Source organism: Pleurodeles waltl, chromosome 5 (genome assembly GCF_031143425.1).
Source record: "Pleurodeles waltl isolate 20211129_DDA chromosome 5, aPleWal1.hap1.20221129, whole genome shotgun sequence".
Taxonomy (NCBI): domain Eukaryota; kingdom Metazoa; phylum Chordata; class Amphibia; order Caudata; family Salamandridae; genus Pleurodeles; species Pleurodeles waltl.
The window spans coordinates 731293859-731317459 of record NC_090444.1 but is presented as its reverse complement, the minus strand read 5'-3'; the positions used below and the strand labels follow the sequence as shown (position 1 = coordinate 731317459).

The window sequence follows — 23601 nt, the reverse complement described above, 5'->3', positions numbered from 1 at the left end:
ACAACCTTGAGGACTTTCAAGTGACCCTATACAAATCACCCATTGTGTGAGATCACCCGGGTAAACAAATACAATTGCATAGTTTTTAGGTGAAATATTGAGAAAGGCATGCTTGTAGTCACAGTTTGCAAGTATGCTTTATTGTTATTTACATTCACAAAGTAATTGGACCAAATGCACAAAAAAATGTTTATAAATCTCGCATCTTCATGCACCAAGCAAACAAAGGTGGGACAACAAAAGGACAAATAAACTAAATGTTCTTGGCGAGATTCCTAAACCTCAACATGCAATTGGCCTAATTAGAAATTATTATTTCTTGCTGTAGGTATCTATAATAAAATTATGAACTTGAATTTGAAAAGCCAAATAATTTCTTGCGCCGTTCACGGCGGAGGACAAATTGTTTTGCTATTGCCTGTAGGTCAATTGAGTCCATCATTTCTTTATGTATATTGCATATGGCAACATGATTCAGTCTTTTCTGGGACATAGTTGATCATAGCCAAGTTTTCAGGCGGCGGAGACCACTGAAGCTTCTCTCAGCCTCACGAGAAGATACTGGAATAATTAAAAGAATCTGCAGTAGCTTCTCAACCTGTGAAAAGAAAGCTCTCTCTCTTGGAAGCATTTTTCGGAGTATGTCTGCCAGTTCTGGGACTGAAGAGTACTTGAACATACTTGATAATATAGTTAATTGAGCTTTGAGCAGCAAAGGGTCAATTTCTTTGTACTGAGAAATAGAGTCCATGCCACTGCCTGTTAAAAGCATCTGTTCAAGTTTTTCATATCTTTGGATGCCTTCCTGGTCAAAACGCTGAGTGAGATGAACAGAAACTGTATCCAAAAGTTCAAAATACTGAGGTCGATAGTAGTCCCCCACGGTTGCAGGATGAAAACTTTCTGCTGCTCCATCATCTATTCTTTTAGGGATTCGCCTCAGTCGTGGCACTTCAATGGCATTAAGATGGTACTTGGAAGTCATCTGGTTAGTGGAATGGATCAGACTGTTGAATGACTCATCATTACGAAGCTTCAGTATGGCACTTTTTGCTACATTCACAGCAGCCAGTAGCCCAGATATAGTTTGCTGGCGGCCTTGCATGGCAATATTCAAACATTCCAGAAGCTGCAGTATTTGGAGAGCAATCTGAAGACCTAGGACAGTTGTTCCTCTCTGAAAGTGTGCAAGCAAACCACAAGCACGAGCAGACACATCACCACTGGACTTGGATGTTGATAATTGTTCTAGGGTTTCCAGAATAGGTTCATAATTATCCATTACTTTTTGTACAGCTTTTACACGGACCGTCCAACGTGTTGGACACAGTGGCTTTATTTTTAACACATTTGAAGAGCCTTCTATGCTGTGCTGGATGAGGTCTGAAAATATTGTACGACATGTCAAAGACTGCCCAAACAGATTTCCAAGTTCTTGGACATAAAGCAGTGCATCTTCCATTATGGAACATTTATGTGCTGCAGCCTGCATAACCAGATTTGTACAATGTGCTCCACAGTGAACATAAAGAGCAAGAGGTTGTTCTTGGCGTATTAATGCTTGTGCATCATGGTATTTCCCTGCCATATTTGCTGCACCATCATATGTTTGTGCTCTAAACTTTGACAGAGAAAGACCATGGCGGCATAAAACATCTTTAACAATTGTAGCAATTGCAGTACCAGTGGTATTATCAGCCTGATACAGTCCAATAAAATGCTCATGAGGGTACAGATCTTGGTCAGTGTAACGGATACAAAAGCTTTCTTGTTCCTGACCAGATATATCCTGTGTGCCATCAACAATTACTGCATATGGATTGTCACCAATATTCTTACGAATCTGGTGCAAAACTGCATGGGATAATAACTGAAGGACTTCGTTTTGGATGTCTGGGCTGAGATATTCTGTTCGATTTGCTGTAATCCACTGTTTCAAAGAAGGTACATCCTCTGCTCGTGCACTAAGAAACTGATGGAAATTCCCATTGCTGTCATCATGACCTCGAAGTGCAAGGTCTTGCTTTGCCAGAAAAGCAATAGTATGAATGATTTTGTTAAGACAAAGCCAGGCTTCGTTTTGTTGTTGTTGGATTTGCTGTGATAACTGTTGATTGATTGGTTGGCACCCTCTATAATGTGCTAATTGATTCAGTGCATAAGAATGAGCATAACTGCTCTGGTGCTTTTTGAACCTTTCTATGGCCTTCTTCCAGTTGGTATAACCAGTGCTGCAGAATGCTTCCTCTGCGTTCTTGGAAAGCTCTGTTAATTTCAGCAACTTAGCTTTTGCACAGTGAAAGCACAGTACTCCTGCCACTCTGTCGCTGTAATGTAGCCAGGGAAAATCCTGGAAACACCTTCCCTGAAAATGCAGAATACATTTTTTCTTAGTCTGTGACTGTGTTTCAATGATTTGAACAGGCATGGTGCTCTCAGACGGTTGGTTTGGTGTCACTGTGCTTCCAAGTGTTTCCTCATTATCCTGAAGACTGGTTGCTGTTGCAGAAAAACTGTTGCTTGATTCATCTGAGGAAGTGACAGCTTCACAAAATGTTCCTGGGACTGGGGCGTAATCACTTGATATTTCGAAATCAGCCACCCTAACTCCATATTGAATTGCAGACTGCAGATCCGGCATATCATTGCAATGAATTGTATTAGTTTCTGAGTTGTCTGAAAATAGGGTCACTTTACTTGGCTGTTTCTTTACAAAGAATTTCCGGATATCCATTCTAGGAAAAAAACAGAAAAGATAAGTTTGTAGCAGTTGCAATTTTGGAACATACAGATTAATTAACTGCAGTTTAAAAGTTGCAAACAGACTTTTGTGTGTATCCGCATATGTAATTAACATGGGAAGTGTTAGAAGCAAAACCTGCCTCCAGCATAAGGATCCTCTCCCAGTGTTGTGCAACAGTGAGTGGAAGTGATTCTAGCATGTGCAAAGGCTTCCTAGAAGGTCTATCCAGCTGCTTTAAAACACCGTTAGGTTTCCACACCAACTTTACTTGGCAATTTACCTGACTAGAATGTTTCAGCAATTCATATAACACTCCAGCATATACTTAACAGTGGCAGGGAACTTAGCTGAAAAAGTTCCTTAAGCTGAAGATGACAGATAATGCGATCAAGCAGGTCTCCAAAAGTGAAGTATTTTTGTAATTGTGGCAAAAAGGAATCTATTGGGGAACATCATGTGACATTGTAAGGCGTTTGATTTTGGTCACAGTAATACAAGTATAGTGCTACAGAATTGTTCTGTACACAGCATACAAAGAGAAAATGCACAAATGTTGAGATGCTGAAAAAGGAAGCACATTATCATAATTTGACTAAAAAAGTATCCAAACAGGTTGGGTACAAATTATTCATGTTTTACACTAGACAACTCGCTAGTGCACTTACTTATTGGAAGCGGTAGTAGTAGCAGTGGCCCTTTTTGCAATTATCTTGATCCACTCACTGACTGTAGGTTGTTGGTCTGGCTGAATGCTGCGTTCTGGTGGCGTGCGGTGCTAAGTTTCCTTCTGCTCAGGGACTCTGGAGGTAATAGCTCAGGTGAGCCAGAGCTGAGTCTGTGGACTTGGAGTTGGAAGAGGCGCTGGTTACTCAAGGGAGGCACAAAGACGGTCCTGCTCAGATATTAAATTGTGGCACATTTCAGAAAAGAAGGCCAACCACAGGCGCATGCGCAGTGGGCACAAAGCTAGCATTTGCCCTTGGGTGGTGGGAGCACCCAAGGTAAGTATCCTGGCAGGCAGGCAGGCACCCTGCACAAAGTTTGCACCTAAAAGGGCTGCAGGGGGAGCTCTCCCATATGGAGGGACCTACCTCATGGCCACATAGCCAGAGGGGTGGATCCAGGCCAGGAACTCACGTTGGGGACAGTCATTATCTCCTCCAAAGTCACTGAGGTGACGTCAGATGAGATTTTGAAAGTATGCTTTGTGTCATATTTTTATGTATTTTAAGATGGGATGCAGGGATGTGGCATTCCTATCACCCAATGCTGAGGACATACTGTTTGGGGTCAAGGGCAACACGTTTTCATATTTATTTTGTCCTTGGGACAAGTAGGCCCAAACCCCTGCAGCACAAATGCTTTGACTGCCAGTTTACAAAGATGGGAACTGTCTGCAGTGGATGTAATATTTGTATTCATATGTTAATGCTGTTCACACTTGTATTTATGGTTCATTAATGAAAAACCTTCATTATAAGGGTGAGTGCTGTAAATAAACGTTTTAAGGTCACGTTGCACTAATGACAGTGGTTCCAGTAAAAAACATGAGTGTACACACATGTTTGAAAAGCTTAATAATATGAGGCTAAGTATAATGCTCCCAGAATGCTCTGTGATTATATGCAAAATGTTGGCAGAAGTTTGCAAGCAAGAGTGATGATTTTTTGCTTTCAAAATAAAATGTTCGGAAAAAATGCAAGTAGGGAAAAAAACGCTTCGCTACAATGATATTTTAGGTGTTATTTCTTTGAAGCGTCACTGAGTAAAATGTGTTGATGCATGCTAGTATTTAAAAAAATATATTCCTAATAGAAAATGCGTGTAACAATTTTCAACAACATTTTGGGACGCATGAAAATCAACAAGCACTGGCAAAGCCAACCGATCTGACACTTTTTGTGAGTCTTTTGGTTTTGTCAATGCATGGCTTTTTTTGACATACCTTTTGTAACACTTTATTGTTGTAGGAGCTGGTAGGCCCTCACCATTGTAAAAACAGTGGCAAACAGAAAGAAAAAAGGTTTTGGTCTCAAAAAGCACACACTGTCACCAATTATTAATAGTCTCAAAAGTGCACCCAGGGTATACGTCTTTGAATTTGTGGCTTTCATGAATTCACAAGAGCTGACAGAAGTAGACCAGGAAATCGTACTCCTAGAAAATATTTGTGAACTGTATTTCAGCAGGAGCAAATATACATGTGTAGATTTTCTCATGTGAAAATCTATTGAGCATTTACAAGTTCACTTTCCCTCCATCTATTTTTTCCCAAACCTGGAAGAATTTCTACTATTGCCATTGTCAGGAGTACATTTCCAACCTTTCTCATTATGGGAAAAGATTAGAGAAGAGCTGGTGAAAATACTTAAAAACATGCAAGTTAGTAGGTTTGCAGACTATATGGCACCAAAGGGACAAGTAGATTTTTTTACAGGGCAAGTAGATTTAAGAAGCAACCTGTCCCATGGACAAGTAGATATTTTATTTAATTCCACACCCCTGGGGTGAGATCATGATTGGTGGGGCAATTCAGCTTACCTTTCTTGCCTGAGCAGGACACCAAGGTCACAGAACCCTCCAAAGTGTGCTGGCAGGGATCGGTGGCAACATCCAGGATCGCGGGAGTTGCAAATGATCACTGGCATCTGGTCCCTAGGGCCAACCACTAGCGCATGCACAGTGGGCACAAAGCTAGCATTTACCTTTGATGAAGGGTAGGTTTTAGGGTACAGGACGGGGAGGTCACGTAGTTTTTAGGACAGGGCCAGGTAGGTTTTAGAGTTCAGGGTGGGGGCGATGTAATTTTTAGAACAGGCCTGGGTAGGTTTTAGAGTACGACGGGGCGCCGGGAAGTTTTTAGGACAGGGTGGGTTAGATTTTAGGGTTCAGGGCAGGGGGTCAGGGTAGTTTTTAGGGCAGTGCAGGGTAGGTTTTTGGGTACAGGACGGGGAGGTCAGGTAGTTTTTAGGGCAGAGCGGGGTAGGTTTTAGGGTTCAGGGTGTGGGGTCGGGGTACGTTTTAGAACAGGGCGGGGTAGGTTTTACGATACAGGGTGGGGGCGGGTAGTTTTAGGGTACAGGACGGGGAGATCAGGTAGTTTATAGGACAGGGCGGCCTAGGTTTTAGGGTTCAGGGCAAGGGCAGGGGGTCAGGTAGTTTTTAGGACAGGGCGGGTAGGTTTTAGGGTTCAGAGTGGGGCGGGGCGGGGCTCAGGGTAGTTTTTAGGAAAGGGTAGAGTAGGTTTTAGGATTGAGGGTGGGGTCGGGGTTTGGGTAGTTTTTAGGACGGGCAGAGTTCTTTAGGACAGGCAGAGCAGGTTTTAGAATTCAGGGCAGGGGCGTCTGGTAGTTATTAGGACAGTGCAGGGTAGGTTTTAGGGTTCAGGGCAGGGGTGGGGTCAGGGAAGTTTTTAGGACAGTGCAGGGTAGGTTTTAGGGTACAGGACGGGGAGATCAGGTAGTTTATAGGACAGGACGGGCTAGGTTTTAGGGTTCAGGGCAAGGGCAGGGGATCAGGTAGTTTTTTGGACAGGGTGGGTAGGTTTTAGGGTTCAGGGTGGGGGCAGGGTCAGGGTAGTTTTTAGGAAAGGGTAGAGTAGGTTTTAAGATTCAGGGTGGGGTCGGGGGTTCGGGTAGTTTTTAGGACAGGTAGAGTTTTTTTTAGGACAGGCAGAGCAGGTTTTAGAATTCTGGGCAGGGACGTCTGGTAGTTTTTAGGACAGTGCAGGGTAGGTTTTAGGGTTCAGGGCAGGGGTGGGGTCAGGGAAGTTTTTAGGACAGTGCAGGGTTCGTTTTAAGGTACAGGACTGGGAGGTCGGGTAGTTTTTAGGACAGGGCGGGGTAGGGTTTAGGGCATGGGCAGGGGGTAAGGTCGTTTTTAGGGCATGGGCAGGGGGTAAGGTCGTTTTTAGGACAGGGCAGGGTAGGTTGTAGGGTTCAGGGAAGGGGCGGAGGAGTCATGGTAGTTTTTAGGACAGTGCAGGGTAGGTTTTGGGATTTAGGGTGGGGATGGGATCGGGGTAGTTTTTAGGACAGGGCAGGGTTACTTTTAGGGCTCAGGGCGGGGGGCTTTAGAGCTCAGGGTAGGGGGGAAGGGGGAGTTATAAGTGCTTGGGCGGGGTGGAGTATGGTATCAGGTGTAAGAGGGCAGGGCGGGAAGAATTTACCATGCATGTTCCTTTACCAAACATGCTTTTACAACAAAATTCACTGTTAAGGCTTGCATGGTAATGGTGTGCATGGTAAAGGCATGCATGATAAAGACGTGGCCGTTGTTGAGAACACGTTGTTAAGGCATGAGTGATGTACACATGTGTTGTTCCATCATACATCCCTCATACCAGTGTAGGGTGTCAGAGCATTTTACATCACACAGACATTACACAGAGACAATCATCATATGTGTGTACCTCAGTCTATAGGACATGTTACATAAGACAGAGGACTACAAGGTGTGGGAGTCACAGGCCATCCATACTGGTAGCAGGTATAGTTTAAGAGTACCCTGTCTGGAGAAGCGCAGGCTCAGAATTTAAAACATAACGCCATGGTTGGGGGTTCTCTTTAATAATAAGAACTGATTTTCACTGAAATTAACCCCTTTTGCAACATTAAGTTAATGAAAAAATGGGGAGCAACCATAACGTTCTAATCTATACCTTGCAGTTTGTATGCATCTCTTTGCGCTAGTACTATTTTATGATGATTCAAAACTTCCACTAGACAAAACTTCAATCTCTCTCCAGGAAGACCATTAATCACCGGATTGAGATTTTTATTGTTGCCTGAAAACTGTCCGGGGCGAGGAACACCCAGCAGGCGCTTTCAAAGCCACTTTCAAGCACTGAGTCACCTCAGGGGACAATAATTATCACTGTGGCAGTCGGAGACCCTGGTGAAAGGTAGACAGAGGGCGACAGAAACAGGGCCCTAACAGACATTGTCACACAAGCGCGCTAAAACCTGCCCTGCTCATATCTTACAGTGAACCAACAATACTGTATAAAAAAGGAAGATGCTCGGCAACACAGCACTTTATTTAAAAAGTAAGGGAAATACTTTATTTAATTACCCAAACCTCTTTACCTTATTTAAATCTTGCTGCTATCTTCAGGCTAGAGGGTGGCAGGAACTGATTTCAGACAGCAATCAACAAAGGGCCTCTCTCTCCCTTTGTTTTCAGAAGTGCAGGCTCCAGGCAGCTGTGGGCTGTTGGCAGCAAGGTGTGAAAGAACTCCTGTGCTTGCAGCACAACAAAAGGGCAGAGGGAGAGTGGCCTTTGTGATGTCACCCTCATGATCAGATTGGTCGCAGGTAGCTGGAAGCAGGTCACAGGTCAAGTGCAGGGCCAGTATAGGTCGCGCTTTCGCGCGCTCATGGCCCTGCAAATCAGGTCATAGTAGGGGAAATCCTTTGTCCCCTCGTCCCCCCCACCCTTGTCCCCCGTGTCCCCCCCACTCCAAAATCTGGGGGGGATATATCCCCCGCGTCCCCCACACTTCCTACGCCCATGCAGCCATTGAAGCAGAACTGGAGAGGACGTAAACCCAAAGGAGGTTTTGCTGTGCTAATGCCTCCCAGCTTCTACAAAACCGTACACCAATTGCTACAGATTGTTCATGTTCTTCCTCAAAAATTAAAAGACAGACTTAAAACGCAGCGGCGTTTAGAATATTTCACCAGGGTCTAGAAACACACACTCTTGGCTGGAAACCAGACGAACAAAAATCTCCTCTCTTCAACCTCAAATGGGGAAATGAATCGCAGAACACTTTGCAAGGAACAGAAGCATGACGATCAGCGAAAGGCTTAAAATTAAAGCTATACAGTGATTGGCTGTGTTCTGTAGTAATCCCCCCCTCAACCCCTGCCTTCTGAACACTCGTCAGTGCATACAAACGAGCCTGAATGGCTTTAAACACAACCGATCCATGCATCCCTTTCATGCTGTTTCCACTAGTAAACAGAATGAGAGCACAGCAGGGATTGGTGTGAGCAGGTGAACCCAACGCTCCAAACGAGACAGGGACCGCTGTGCATAAACTTCCACCAGCTTCTTAGAAGTGCAAGAAGCCTAAAACACGCATGTCTGGTTGGCCACAGTTACAGACCTGTCCAACCCGACATACGCACCACGCTTTAGCTGCTTAGTGCCAATCAGCAGGATTGCCCTCGACCTGCCCTACCCATGGATAATAAACAACACAACACAGCACTAATGCACATTTGGTTAGTGCCAATGTGTGTGAAGGCTTGCAAAAGGAGTGGGGATCAACGCCCCCACGCTCTAATGAAGAAACCACCCCTGCCTGGAGCTGGACTTCACCAGGAGCTTTCTGCATGATGCCCGTCCTCTGAATGTATCCCTTTCCTCCCTCACACATCCTGAGTGCTGGCCACTGGAGTAAGTGGTGTCTCATGTCCACCTGGTGTCCTGACCTTTGTTCCAGACCAAAACAAGATCAGCACAGTGCAGTAATGCATCCCAAAAACACAACAGCACAAAAAACACAAAACATCGTCATCACAACAAAATGCAACACTATAAACAAGCACAGACATCCTTGTCACACATTAGCACCTCCACAAATTTGTTTCCATTATTCAGTGGTAAAAGGTGTTGGTGTCAAGCACTGCCTTACTTGCCACCACGGACATGTGATAGTATCAATCAAAAAATGCTGCGATCCGGCCCCAGGAGTTTTCATTTGCTTAAGAACCTACGAGCAATACTTTGCCACCAAATCCAGTGGTAGGGAGTTGTTTGCCACTGGAAATTTAAAGGCACGTGCTGCTTTTGGTCAGAAATATAACTGCATTTTTGACAAGTTCTCTTTTTTTAATTAGCTCTTTCTTAAAAATTTACATCAGGTTACATTGGAATAAGACTTACCAGATAGAAAACCTTGTGATGCAAGCATAAAAGCAGTGTCCATTTTGTAATAGTTTAACTCGTTAAATTTGTATTTTAAGAAGTAATAAACTCTGACATTTTCAACGTAAGCCCCTTATTACTAAATACCGTTGCTCAATAACAGGCAGTGTAGTTGTGATTCCGCGGATTCATGCAATCGCATATAAATCAGTTTTAGTACAATACAGCAATCATTTTTCATACAACAGAAAGGAGCCACTTTTTAGGCTAATCCTATTTAATATTAAAATGCTCTTACATTGACATTATACTCATACAGTTAAACATAGTTCTACCTACATCACATTGTAATTATTACATATTATTAATCTTTACCATTGTTCATCGGGGCTTATTATCTGATATGGCCTCTGTTACCAATAATATTGGGGGTCATTACGACCGGCCGCCAATGTGGCCACACTCCCGCGGCTCCCATTACGACATCCCCGCTGGGCCGGCGGGGATGAGGCCGCAACATAGGAGCCGGCTCCTAATGGAGCTGGCGGTGTTGCGGCCGTGCGACGGGTGCAGTAGCACCCGTCGCGCTTTTCACTGTCTGCTATGCAGACAGTGAAAAGCTGGCCGGGGCCCTGTTTTGGGCCCCAGGACACCCCTTACCGCCAGCCTCTTCCTGGCAGTGCAAACCGCCAGAAACAGGCTGGCGGTAGGGGTGTCATAATCCCCAGGGCAGCGCTGCTTGCTACAGCTGCGGTCGTAATAAGGGCCTCCGTACCGCCAGGCTGTTGGCGGTACGGACGCTACATTACCCCCTGGCGGTCGTAATGACCCCCATAGTGTCCCCATCTATGTGAGTCACACCTTTGCCCTGTGTATTTTTTTGTGTGTGCAAAGGCTGTTATCTTGACTCTCATCCATTTCTTACCATCTTGGTGCAACTCTGGTCTTCCAGCCCATGGTCCATGGCTATATTCATCTTAAATAGTACCGTGCTAAATCAAGAAACTTACACATAAACCTGGCGTTTTTTCTGTGCATTTGTTGCAGTATACAGGTTCATAAATCGTGTTCCAATTGTTATCCAATAACTTTTATAGTTAGGGCACAACGTCTTTACAGAATTGTTCAGTAGTTCAACAGTCCCATATCATGTAATGTTCTGTCGATGGTGTAAGGTTTTGTGGACATTAGTCAGCCTAAAGGAGGATACATCTCCGTATCATGTTACGAGTCAAATAAGTTTGATGCAAGTTATTAAACTGAGTAAATTTAAGCTGAGATTTTCTTGCAACTTGATTCATATATGCTAAAATATCTGCCCATTTCGTTTCTGTGAGTGTGTGTCCTAGTTTTTCCTCCCTCTTGGGCTCAGTATAATTTACATTAGAATAAAAAGTAAGAGACAAAGGCCCTGATTTATAGTTTTTGACGCTAAACTGCGCTCACGCAGTTTAGCGTCAAAAAGTATACCGCTGGCTTACGCCATTCCAAGATGCCAGCCGGGCGTCTTATTTATGGAATGGCGCAATCTGGCGCAAAGGGTGGGCTAACATCATGGAGAATGACGTTAGCCAGGTAGAGGTGGCGGCATGGGAGTAGTGGGTTTAGTGATAAAAAATTATGTTAGGCTGTTTAGAGTAAAAATAAGATGACTCTAACCAGCCTAGTGTCATTTATTGATGTTAAACCTACCATACCACATGACTCCTGTCTTATTAAAGACAGGAGTCATGCCCACCACCCCAATGGCCAGCAAAGGGGTCAAGGGTCCCATGAGCATGGCCATTGGACCCAGTGCCATGTATGGGGCCCCTGAAAAATGGCACTTTTAAGAAAATACAGAAATACTTACCTCTACTTACCTGGGATGGGGTCCCCCAGCCTCCGCTGTCCCTCTGGTGTGGGTGTCCCTGGGGCCTGGGAGGGCACCGGTGAGCTTATTCCATGGTGTTCCACCATGGAAATAGGCCCACAGGTCCCCTAATGCCTGCCCTGACTCAGGCGTTATTTAGGCCCTCCTCCCTCCCGTGCCCCATTTTTGCACGGGAAGATAAATAAGGCGCATGGGCCTTAGAGTCACTTTTGCCTGGGAATGCCTACCTTGTGTCTCATTGACGCAAGATAGTTTTCCGCCGGCAAAAAATGACTTTAACTCCAATATTTTGGCGCTAGACATGTCTAGTGCCAAAATATAAATATGGAGTTAAGTTTGCGCTGAATTAGGGTAAAAACAATTGAGGCTAATTCAGCGCAAACAGAGTATAAATATTCTCAAAGGTGTTTATAAAGGGTAGTCACTGCATATTTACCAGTGTTACCAGGTCATCGGTTTTAGCGGGTTCATTATTTTCCTCTCACCACGTTATTTTAGCCACTTTCAGTAGTGCATCCTGTGCAATACATTGACCATTCCCATGACTTCTCTGAGTGGGTCATGAGTAGGAAGTGTACCATTAGAATATAGAGCCAACAGTCAATATTCCTGCTTCAGTTCATGGTTATTTATCATTAGTATTTGTTAGCTCAATAAATTTGGAGAGACCACAGAGGAATCTCTAAACAAAAAATAAAAAAGGCAGGGGAGGAAGGCAGGGTTAAGGGGAGGGAATGGACAGCATAGGCTGTTACAGAGAACAGAAAACAGGTAAAACAAAATGGCCACGCCCATGAGGACCGCATGGTGCCATTTGCTGTTCGCGCTACTTGCCTGTAAAAAAGCAACACAAATGGTCAGTTTATCACTTCTGCCCACTCGCGGAGTTCTGCGGAATCTCATGGAGTTTTTTGACATGTTCCAGAATTCCATGGAGTAAAACTCCACAAGTTCTGCCGAGGCCTAGCTGCCATCATACCTGACCATCTAAGAATCCATTTCAAACTTTTTTTTGGTGTTTTTAGAGACCTTGAATGTTGTTTTTTAGTGAAATGTTTTCTAGTATGACTTCATATATAATATATATAATGGTGTTCCTCGAGAGGGCTCTAATCTCATCTTGTTCTGGATCCAGTGTGTTCAAGAGCCATCTCCTTGGTCATAGTAATTAAGTGGCCAAGAAGTAGACCATAGCGTTTGGGGTTTCCTTCTATATTGTAATTAATCTGAAATCGAGATATGTGACAAAATTCAGTTACCATCATCACTTCATCCGGTAAGGCAGTCTCTGGATCCAGGATAGTATCATTTGTATATTGAGATATAATATGAAGTCTGTATGGTAACTTAGAGCCATATTTATACTTTTTGATGCAAAACTGCGCTAACGCAGTTTTGCGTCAAAAAAATTAGCGTTGGCTAACGCCATTCTGAAGCGCCATGCGGGCGCCGTATTTATTCAATGACGTTAGCCAGCGTTAGCCGCCGGCGCTGCCTGGTGTGCGTGAAAAAAAACAACGTACACCAGGCAGCGCCGGCGTAGGGGGATATGGAGCTTGGGCGCCAAAAAATGGGGCAAGTCAGGCTGAGGCAAATTTTTCGTCTCAACCCGATTTGCGCCATTTTTTTCGACTCCCAACCCCCATTGAAATGACTCCTGTCTTAGCAAAGACAGGAGTCATGCCGCCTTGCCCAATGGCCATGCCCAGGGGACTTCTGTCCCCTGGGCATGGTCATTGGGCATAGTGGCATGTAGGGGGGCACAAATCAGGCCCCCCTATGCCACAAAAAAATAAAAAATAAAAACTTACCTGAACTTACCTTAATGTCCCTGGGATGGGTCCCTCCAGCCTTGGGTGTCCTCCTGGGGTGGGCAAGGGTGACAGGGGGGGTCCCTGGGGGCATGGGAGGGCACCTCTGGGCTCCTTCCGAGCCCACAGGTCCCTTAACGCCTGCCCTGACCAGGCGCTAAAAAACGACGCAAAAGCCGCTGGACGTCATTTTTTTTGACCCGCCCACTCTCAGGCGTGAATTTTGCCCGGGAGTGTAAATACGGCGCACATGCATCGGAGTCATTTTTTTAGACGGGAACGCCTACCTTGCATATCATTAACGCAAAGTAGGTGTCCACGCTAAAAAATTACGCAAACTCCATGGACTTTGGCGCTAGACGCGTCTAACGCCAAAGTATAAATATGGAGTTAGTGTTGCGTCGGAATTGCGTCAAAAAAAACGACGCAATTCCGGCGCAAACAGAGTATAAATATGCCCCTTAATGTCCCAATGTTTCTTTCTTACCAAGCAGCATACAAACCATAGGTTCCGTGGCCATAGGTTCGGTGATAGAGGACTCTTGGGTCTCGTGCCCCACTAGATGAACCATTACTCTAAACCTGTGCATCCTGTGCAAACTCTGGCTAAAGGCTGCATGTATACAATTTGTATCCACCATAATACATAATTTGTGCCGGTGTTTGCTCGTGATTAGCACAATCACTTCATTCATAACACTGGTACGGTCTGCCTACGTTCAGGAGAGCACATTAGTTCAGCAATTAATTATGTACTGAAACATAATGATAGCAGTGCATCCAGGCCATTGGTACTGGCATTTTGCACACTGGCATGGGCACTGGGTGGTGCACACTGCAGTTGCATCCTAGAGGATACCTTTGGTACTGACTCTTAGAGGCATATTTACATGCCCCTAGCACCACCGGAGTGTCACTTTTTGTGATGCTTCGGTGGTGTTGTACACCGCGCCATATTTACAAGGCGGCATTAAGCCATTTTTTGAAGCCACCTTGTTAATATGGGCCCCTCCAATGCAGTTTTCTGTGTCAGAGGGGTGTGCAAAGGGTGTTGATGTGGTTATTCCACCACAACACCCATTGCTTTTGACGCTGCCCCAGATTTACAAAAATTTGTAAATCTGGGGCAGCCCCAAAAACTAATGCCACCCTAAGGGTGGCATTAGCTTGGCGCAACAAGGAGAAATACTTTTATATCCCCTTGTTTTTGCTTTTTTTATGTGTGCTGCTTTCTGCAGCACATATAGAAAGTGCAAAATGCCATGCATGATTATGTGCAGAAAGGAGTTCCTTACGGCACATAAACTGTCATTAAAAAATGACGATTTGCTACTTCTATGTGTGCTGCATTTTGCACACATAGAAGTAACAGATCGCCATTCTAGATTGCTTATGCACAGGTAGGAACACCTTCCTGCACATAAACAATAATTCCCTTCAATGCAGACACCTTTGCACTACGGAACAAGTATGCCTGCATTGGTGCTGGCAGCTAAATTTAGCACCAGTGCTAAGGAAAACACACGGATGTGCCGTAATTGTGTAAATACGGTGCATCCCTGCATTTCAGAAGTGACGCAGCGTGGTGCTGCCAATTTTGGGGCGCCACTTCTGTGTAAATTTGCCCCTTAGTGTTTTTTAAATTAGGCACTGATTCACCGTGATATATTCTGGCTTAACCCAGTTTTCTAAGTGGTACAAATAAATATGGCCATAATGGGGCATCAAGCGCCTTTCCTATGTTAGTGAAAGCAACATCCGATAAGTTATCAGTATTTAGGGGCATATTTATACTCCGTTTGCGCCGAATTTGCGTCGTTTTTTTCGACGCAAATTCGACGCAAAACTAACTCCATATTTATACTTTGGCGTTAGACGCGTCTAGCGCCAAAGTTCATGGAGTTAGCGTCATTTTTTTGCGTGAACACCTTCCTTGCGTTAATGATATGCAAGGTAGGCGTTCCTGTCTTAAAAAATGACTCCGATGCATATGCGTCGTATTTATACTCCCGGGCAAAAATGACGCCCGGGAGTGGGCGGGTCTAAAAAACCCGCATTAGCGCCGGATTTTAGCGCCTGGGTCAGGGCAGACGTTAAGGGACCTGTGGGCTCAGAATGAGCCCAGAGGTGCCCTCCACTGCCCCCAGGGACACCCCCTGCCACCCTTGCCCACCCCAGGAGGACACCCAAGGATGGAGGGACCCACCCCAGGGACATTAAGGTAAGTCCAGGTAAGTATTTTTTTTTTAAAAAAATTGTGGCATAGGGGGGCCTGATTTGTGCCCCCCTACATGCCACTATGCCCAATGACAATGCCCAGGGGACAGAAGTCCCCTGGGCATGGCCATTGGGCAAGGGGGCATGACTCCTGTCTTTGCTAAGACAGGAGTCATTTCAATGGGGGATGGGCGTCGTAAACAAATGGCGCAAATCGGGTTGTGGCGATTTTTTTACCTCAGCCTGACTTGCACCATTTGTGGACGCCCATACGCCATTTTCCCCCTACGCCGGCGCTACCTGGTGTACGTCGTTTTTTTCAACGCACACCAGACAGCGCCGCCGGCTAACGCCGGCTAACGTCATTGAATAAATACGGCGCCCGCATGGCGCTTCAGAATGGCGTTAGCCGGCGCTAATTTTTTTGGCGCAAAACTGCGTTAGCGCAGTTTTGCGTCAAAAAGTATAAATATGGCCCTAAGTTCCTTATCCATACAGGAAGCAAACATCGAAGATTGGAAAAGATGTTACGCTCTGGTCCAAAACCACAATGGTCAGGCTGCACCAAATCACCTAGGTTCTGTACTGTATTCTCTATCAGTTTACCTGAGAGTTTGCCCTCAGTATTTAGGAAGGATAGCATTGTACATCTATGGAGTCCTGCCTCAATGAGCACCACTTCCCTAGTTGACTTGGGTATAGTCCCGTTGTAATACACTTCTGTATACATTTTTAAGAGTTGGTTGTGGGGTTAATTTCACTTTAAAGTAACAACGGAATGCTGATAGTAGGCCTTGGGGCCGGGCGTTTTGCCTTTAGTCAGCTGATCTGTAATTTTAATGATCTCGTCTGCGGTGAGGGACTCCTCTAGAAACGCGATCTGGTCTTCTGTGAGATTGGGATTGGAATGTATGAAGAAAGCCTTGAATGGATGTAACGGAGTGCCCATATGGAAAAGTGTACAAGGACTCAGTATTTTGAACATACTGTATTAATCTCTATTTATGCGTAATCAAGTTCCCCAGCATCATTATGAATTATACATATTGGTACATATTTGTGTACCTGAACTCTGATATTAATAGCTAACCCAGCAGATGTCCAGTTCTGTTTCCCTCGTCATGTTGTCTGGGTACATAGTCTGAATAGCCAATGTCTTTCAGCCTTTCTGTAAGTGTATCATATTCATTTTAGTGTCCACTAAACCAAGTATGTGGCGCGCATCCTCAGAAACCTCCTTTTCCCACTTATATATTAGATGTTCAAAGATTCTCTCTGCATAATGACAGTTTTACACCATATGAGGTCTTACTATAACTACTTTGTGTCACCAACTTAAATGCATCCCACTCAGTGGCCATGCTGCGAGTCGTATATTCATTTTTGCTTAGATAATTGTCAATATGTTTACCAATCATCGAAAAACGGTGTATCCTGCAGTGTTTCCACTTTCAGGTTCCATGTGGGGATTGCTGGAAGACTAGTTTTTTTGTCCCATTGTACTCCACCTAGAAAGGCCTATTCTAGCACCCCTAGAAGGATCTACACTGGCGTGGACCTTATGTACTGGGGAATAAAATGAATGCTCCCGGTCTTCTGGATGCACATTCAACAGCTGCCACTGTAGTGCCCATCTCCTAAACTTGGGAGCAGTTATTTTAGGCTGTAAACCCTGTAATGCTGGGAGGGAGGAGGCTGTGACCTATCCATTTCGAAGTCCAGTATCATCTACTAATCTCCACCCAGTAAGATAGGTATGTCGATGCCTCCCAAAAGGAATGGGTTTAGGCTGTCTAGAAATTGTATCTGATTCAAATTGAGAGCATAGACATTAGCCAGTATGAGGGATACCCATGATATGTCTCTTTGAGTATCTTGTGTCTCCCTTATTCATCTATGTGTGTGTAATTCATGACAGAGGGAATACTCGGTGCAATCTAAAATATGTATGACCTTGTAACAACTGCCCTCGCCACTTTTTTGCACAATTCACTGTAATCAAATGTGCATTCTATATACAGGTGAAACGTTATTCTTGCACCTGAGGAAAGTGTGGACTCTGTAATTTTGAATGGGAGTAGTTATGAGCCATATGTACGAACACATTTTTCCATAGACACACAATGGGTAAAACCCTTTGATACATCTGGCCCAATGTCCCTTATGTTCCATGTATTGCAATTATAATTACTATTCAAATGTGTTGATAAATATATATGCTTACTCTAGACAGGGATAGAGTCTAGTTCATCTAGATGCATGTCCATCATTAACTTCTTTATAACCAGAGATATAAATGGCTTTGATAATAAGCCAAGTGAATGATGCCTGTCTAATCTGATTTTATGCATATGATTTAGTGATATAATATGTAAACAAAACTCCAGAACCCGGCCATGATATCAAAATCCACTCGGCCAAATGTAACTCTGAGTTGAATGTTAACTTGTGATGTATCCATATGAAACAGGACGGTAGGTAATGGAGGATGGTGGTTCTTATCATTATAACTACCCCAGGTTTACCACAGATCACAGATTTGGTCTCTTTCTCTGTAATTGAACTTACATGCGACCACGGCTCACAGAGGGGCCCAAATAGGTGGCACATGTTACGGATCCTATGGGCATCATCTAGTCAAAAGAGCTTTGGAGGATTTCCATTGTAAATGTTTGTAATGAGTCACTCCTCCAGAAAGAGTTCCAGGCATGGCCCATCACCACTCTCTAAGAGGCCTATGGCATGAATATTATTGTGCTGCAAGCAACCTACAGCATCTACAACTTAACCTTCAGGCAACAGGACCTCTTTCTGCTGCTCTGTCACTGGTTTTGTAGGTCTGCCAGAGTCAGTGACATTTCCATTAGAGTTTCATTTTCCAACACATTTTCTTTCAGTTTTTTATAGTCCACACTAGGTTGACATCAAGATCCACTGTGTTAATTTTTGTCTCTAGTGTACCTTACCTGTTGAATTTTGCAGAAGGTTCTCCAATTTAAACTCCACCTATTTCAAAGTGACCAGACTCCACAGTGTCTTCGTCTCATTAAGTGAAGACATTGTGGAGCCTTTTGCAGCATGTGATTTCAGAACCTTGGGCTTTTCCACTGCACAGTGTCAATTCAACCCTGTAATGAAACAGTGATAATATATATGTTGGGGGTGGAACTAAGCACAGTGGCATTGCAAATGCTGATGGTAAACCCACAGCCTCTCCACAAAATAAAAATATTCACTCAAAGTGTAGACAGTGCTGCAGGTCTACCAAGTGTGAATACTGTCAATCAGTAGTAACCTAGTTGATATGCCCCACAGACAGCCTACATCCCTGAGTCATTCTTGTCCAAAGTTAATTTTACTTTCTATGACTGTGTATCATCAAACCCTACACAGCGCCACCTAGGTGTACCCTATTTGCCTTTTCAGATCACATCACAGTTTCAAAAAGTGAATTGGCAGAACAGTTTACAGGATCATGTCGCTCCATGGACGTCAATTCAATACAGTAAAGCCCATATCCAGGGCCAGCTTTAGGGCAGTGTGGCCAATACAGGACACCTGGAGCCTGAGCTCCGGGCGCTGGGTTTACAAATAGCCTATGGATTTCCAAACACCTGCTGAAGAGTTCCTCGTGTGTTAAGCAGTTTTCAAGCAACAATAAAAATGCCAAGGTAACTCTGGTGATAAATGTTCCTGCTGGAGAGATCTCAGAGTTTTATCAAATGCCAGTGTTGACTCTCTTCTGGATGGGGAGCCAGTGGAGATTTCTCAGGTGGGGGGTGATGTGGGTCCATTTGGGGAGGTCTAGGATGAGTATGGCTGCAGCATTTTGTATGATCTGGAGTCTTCTGTAGAGCTGGGTGGAGATGCTGTTGTAGAGAGTGTATTGACGTAGTTGAAGCAACAGGTGGCAAGAGCCTGGGTGATGATCTTTGCAGTGTTAAGTGGGAGCTATATGGAGATTCTACACAGCATGCAAAGGATGCTGAAGCAGGAGGAGGCGACTGCGTTGATTTGTCGTTTCATGGTCAGTTCGCTGTCGAGGATGATGCCTAGGTTGCGTACATCGTCTGTTCATGTCTGGAGGGACAGGAGAAGAGAACAGAAAATCTTGTGGAGGAGGCAGGGAGTATGCAAGTTTCCTACCAGCAGGTTTCAGGTCTCGCATAAATAGGGCCACTTTAGACCTCAGACTGTTTTAGGAACAGTCCCCAAGCAGTGATGACAGGGTGGGTTTGGGAGGCACTCTGCTTGTCTTTCAGTGTGGAGTGACGTGACTTTTTCCCAATTCGCAACTCCAATGTGGATCTCAGTCTCGTTTTGCCAGCTCATGCACTGCTTTGCATCTAGATAGTCCCTCTGGGTGCCATCTTGGATCATCATCATGGGTCCCAGGGCCTGCGGAAATTGACTGCATTGCTTTGTCAGCTTTGGACTAGTTTGGTTCTACTAGGTCGCCAGTGTGACTATGCAGTCTGGGGAATTCTTGAGGGTACTCACAAGTCTTACTGGGAGGATAAAAATGGAAAAGGGCATCAAGTCCGGGAGCAGCATACTAATGCAGCTTACTCCATTCACGCCTTGACCACCAAATGCAAATGCTGCTCCAATATACTTAGATCAGAAGCCATAGAATACATTAATGTTAGCCACTACTGCCCCCAGCTTTCTCTAACAGCCCTGACATTACCCTTGATACCTGCATCTATGGCTTATTGAAGGCAGTGAGAAGAACAAAATGTTTACTTTCTGTAGATTTCACTCCTTAGTCTTCCCCTAACTGCAGTACAAAAAAAGAGGCTGTTGAGGGACTGAAGATAAGATACGTGGCCAACCCTATGAAGTCTCCAGGGCTCAAAGGCTTTAAGATATGACAGTTACCACACAATGGCATCAACACCATTGACAGAAACCCTGGCCGCAGCCCCAAGCCTGTTGCTTTAATTTCGTACATTTGGTACCACTACAAGATTCTGATATTGACAACGACCCCAGGGTGATGAAGTATCGCAGAGCTCTCTGTTGAGAACAGATGATTCATTGTACATTTCTGGTTCCTGCCAAAGCTCACATCACTGCAATGCGCTACTAAATGTCCACCAAGGTAAGGAGCACAGCCACTGGGACAAAGTTTGTAACTATGATTCTGTTAAGGTTAATGGGCCCAGTAATATACGCATGGAACTCTAATGCAAGCAAAGAAGGAAACCGCCTCCGACCAACGTGGCCTTTATTCTTACGTGTGAAGAACCAATATCTACCTCGAGCCATCTTTTCTTGGCATCATTTAGAGTTGCAAACACTTCACAATGTGCAACTCTGTAAACGATGACAGCTTAATGACGTTACAGGGGAAAAACTGTGACCTGCTTATCCATAAGTGCTTATTTTCACACTGCTTCTCGCTCTCAAGACCCACAAGCCATCAACCTGTGCCTTGCTAAATGACGATTCTGACTCATTAACATGGGGCCCTTGGGGCGGGTGGTCCGATGCTGGTTTTCAGAATACCTCCAGGGAAAGGTTTCTGCCGCTTTTGCCTGTTTAAAGATATGTTTATCTTTTCCATCAAAGACTGTAATATACTTACGTACAGGGCCTTCCAGTCAGCCCTCTTCATCCATTGGCCTGCTATTGTGTGTCATTCACATGTTTCCTCCTCTTCACAGCATGGGGCAATGAGTAAATTAACTTCAGCCATTAGCTAACTTCTCATAGAGTAATTGCGTTTCGCTCTTTCACAAGGAGCACGTCGGCATGCTTAGTAGTTCCCTTTAGCGTCAGGGCACTGTATGCTTTCTCATCAAATAAATATTTTTGCGCTTACTCATGACGTTTTGAAAAACCCATGACAAATAAGTATTAATAAAGACAACGCTGGCTGCCAAAGCCCTGATTGATTAGATTTTCAAATGCAAGCTCTCTGTTATTTAAGCTTGTGGCAAAATTCAATTTTCTAACTAACCACTGGAGCATTGCAAGTGTATTGATTCTTTATATACTCATTTATGTACACTTTCATTTGTCTATTAACATGTTTTATTCAGCTACCGATCTTTAAGTGAAATCCAACAGAAGAAGGAGCATTGTTTGAATTCATAATGTGAGGTCTGATAGCCTCTTACCATGTCATGTTTTTATGTTTCCAGTTTATTAGCCTACACAGAACAGTATTTGGAATACGACCCATTTCTCGTACCTGCAGACCCTTCGAACCCCTGGACGTCAGATGATGCCATGTTCTGGGAATTAGAAATCAGGTCTGTGTTTCTCCTTTCTGCCTTACATTGGGTGCCACAAAATAAATGCTTATTTTAGGTAGGCTGTTTAGCAACACCAAAACACCCCTATATACTTTGATGGCTTGTTTCATATGAATTCTTCAATTTTCCATTCATGTTGAGTTTTGATTCGTGCAGCAGGGGACTAGGGGTAGGTCATTAAAAAAAAAAAGTACCTGCTGCCTACGTGTTCCGCTGTTCCGCTGTTCCAGCCGCCTCTCATCTCCTTACTCCCTCCCCACCCAATCCAGGCCCTTCTTTCATGCTGTTGCACTGCATGAAAAAAGCAATGGGATTGGCCTGAGCGGGCAGAAATGCTGCTCACTGAGTGAGTGATCACTGTGCTTGGTCTCCACCTGGCTTTGCAACACTTACAAGTGCATCACCAGGCCTCCTCCACTTGTTGACGTGGAGGATGCTGGCCCCGCCCTATGGAAAGCCCCTCCTGTTGGGACTGTTAGCCAACTGGCAATGAGTGATTGCTTACCTGAGCCATCTCCTTACTTTGACAGTATCCACTGCTAAATGGTTTAATAACAGTAACACCCCCTATAAACCTAGATGTATATAGACTTTTTTTGTCATATGCTAAAATAATTGAAGGGGTACATTGACGGTGAATTTCGTGGAGTGCAGAAGTTAAGAGTTTATTTGTTCTCGCTGTTCTCACATGAAAGCAGTCAATAATCTCCTAGCGGCTACGTTAGACTGAAGTTCTTCTGTTATCGCTTAGTGTGCAAAATACAGCAGTCTCTGACCCCAGGTGGCTTACGTATGTTTTGTTTACATCCCTAAAGATTAAATGAGGTTGGTCCAAGTATGGATTTTTGTGAGTCCTCTAATCTGCCACAGTATCCAGTCATGTTTATAATGAATCAGAATTTATTTGGTAGTCCATCTCAGAGCAACTCTTCTAACATTACTGTTAGCACTAGTCTGTCACTTTTTCTTGGATGTGGCAGCTCACAGTGTTTAGGAAGCTGATGGGACTTACTTTGTAGCTTTCTGCAAGCCACACACCATAAGAAGCATTTTATTAGACACAAAAATACACCAGTGACTTCAGGCATAATAGACTGTTAAAAAGATTGAATTTGTGTTGTCAGGAAAGACAAATTTAAGTTTTAACCAGCAACTTCTCGTCTGGTTGAATCACTGAACTAATTTGAGGCCATGATGAAGAAGGCAATTGTAGTATAATGTAGCAGCTTGTATTTTCAGTTGAAGGGAGAATAAGAAATATTATCAAACTATAGTCATGAGGACAAGACACTTGAAGACAAGGAGAAGGCACATACAAAGACTACTGTGAGTCTTTTTTACAATACCATACAAAAGGGCAAACACTACTGCACTCAAAAGCTATGCTCTACTAAGAAAACACTACTACACTATGTGTAATTCAGATTTCAACAGTATACACACTTTTGTTGAATTATCTTTATTCTGTTTGGGGATATCCGTTTGTCCTTCTAATAATTTCATACAATTTTCACAAAAGGTTTCTATTTTGTCAAGGAATTTGAGAATGTAAATGTTTCCATGCTACCTCTATGTGATTGTTCAGCTTGTGCTTAAACCTTCTGCATCCCTTATGTAGAACGCTGGCCTTGTGAGTGGTGGGTATCTAAGGTACTTACACCTTATACCAGTTCCAGGTATCCACTATGAGTGTAGTGTAGACAGTGTCTAGAAACCAGGCTCTCTAGGGTAGCTGTGGATAAGCAGCCAAGGCTTATCTAGGAGACATGCAAAGCTCATGCAAAATCATTGTAGTCACACAGTACTTACACACATGAA

General features: G+C 44.1%; 1 protein-coding gene across 2 annotated transcripts in view; it reads left to right on the top strand.

The window, feature by feature from the left end:
- RGS7 (regulator of G protein signaling 7) overlaps nucleotides 1-23601 on the top strand; it is a 1783260-nt gene that overhangs the window by 1516521 nt on the left and 243138 nt on the right. For both annotated transcript variants that reach the window (XM_069234688.1, XM_069234689.1), the window contains exon 13: nucleotides 21670-21780. In XM_069234688.1, the coding sequence (XP_069090789.1) occupies nucleotides 21670-21780 (111 nt within the window). The remainder of the gene's footprint in view (nucleotides 1-21669; nucleotides 21781-23601) is intronic.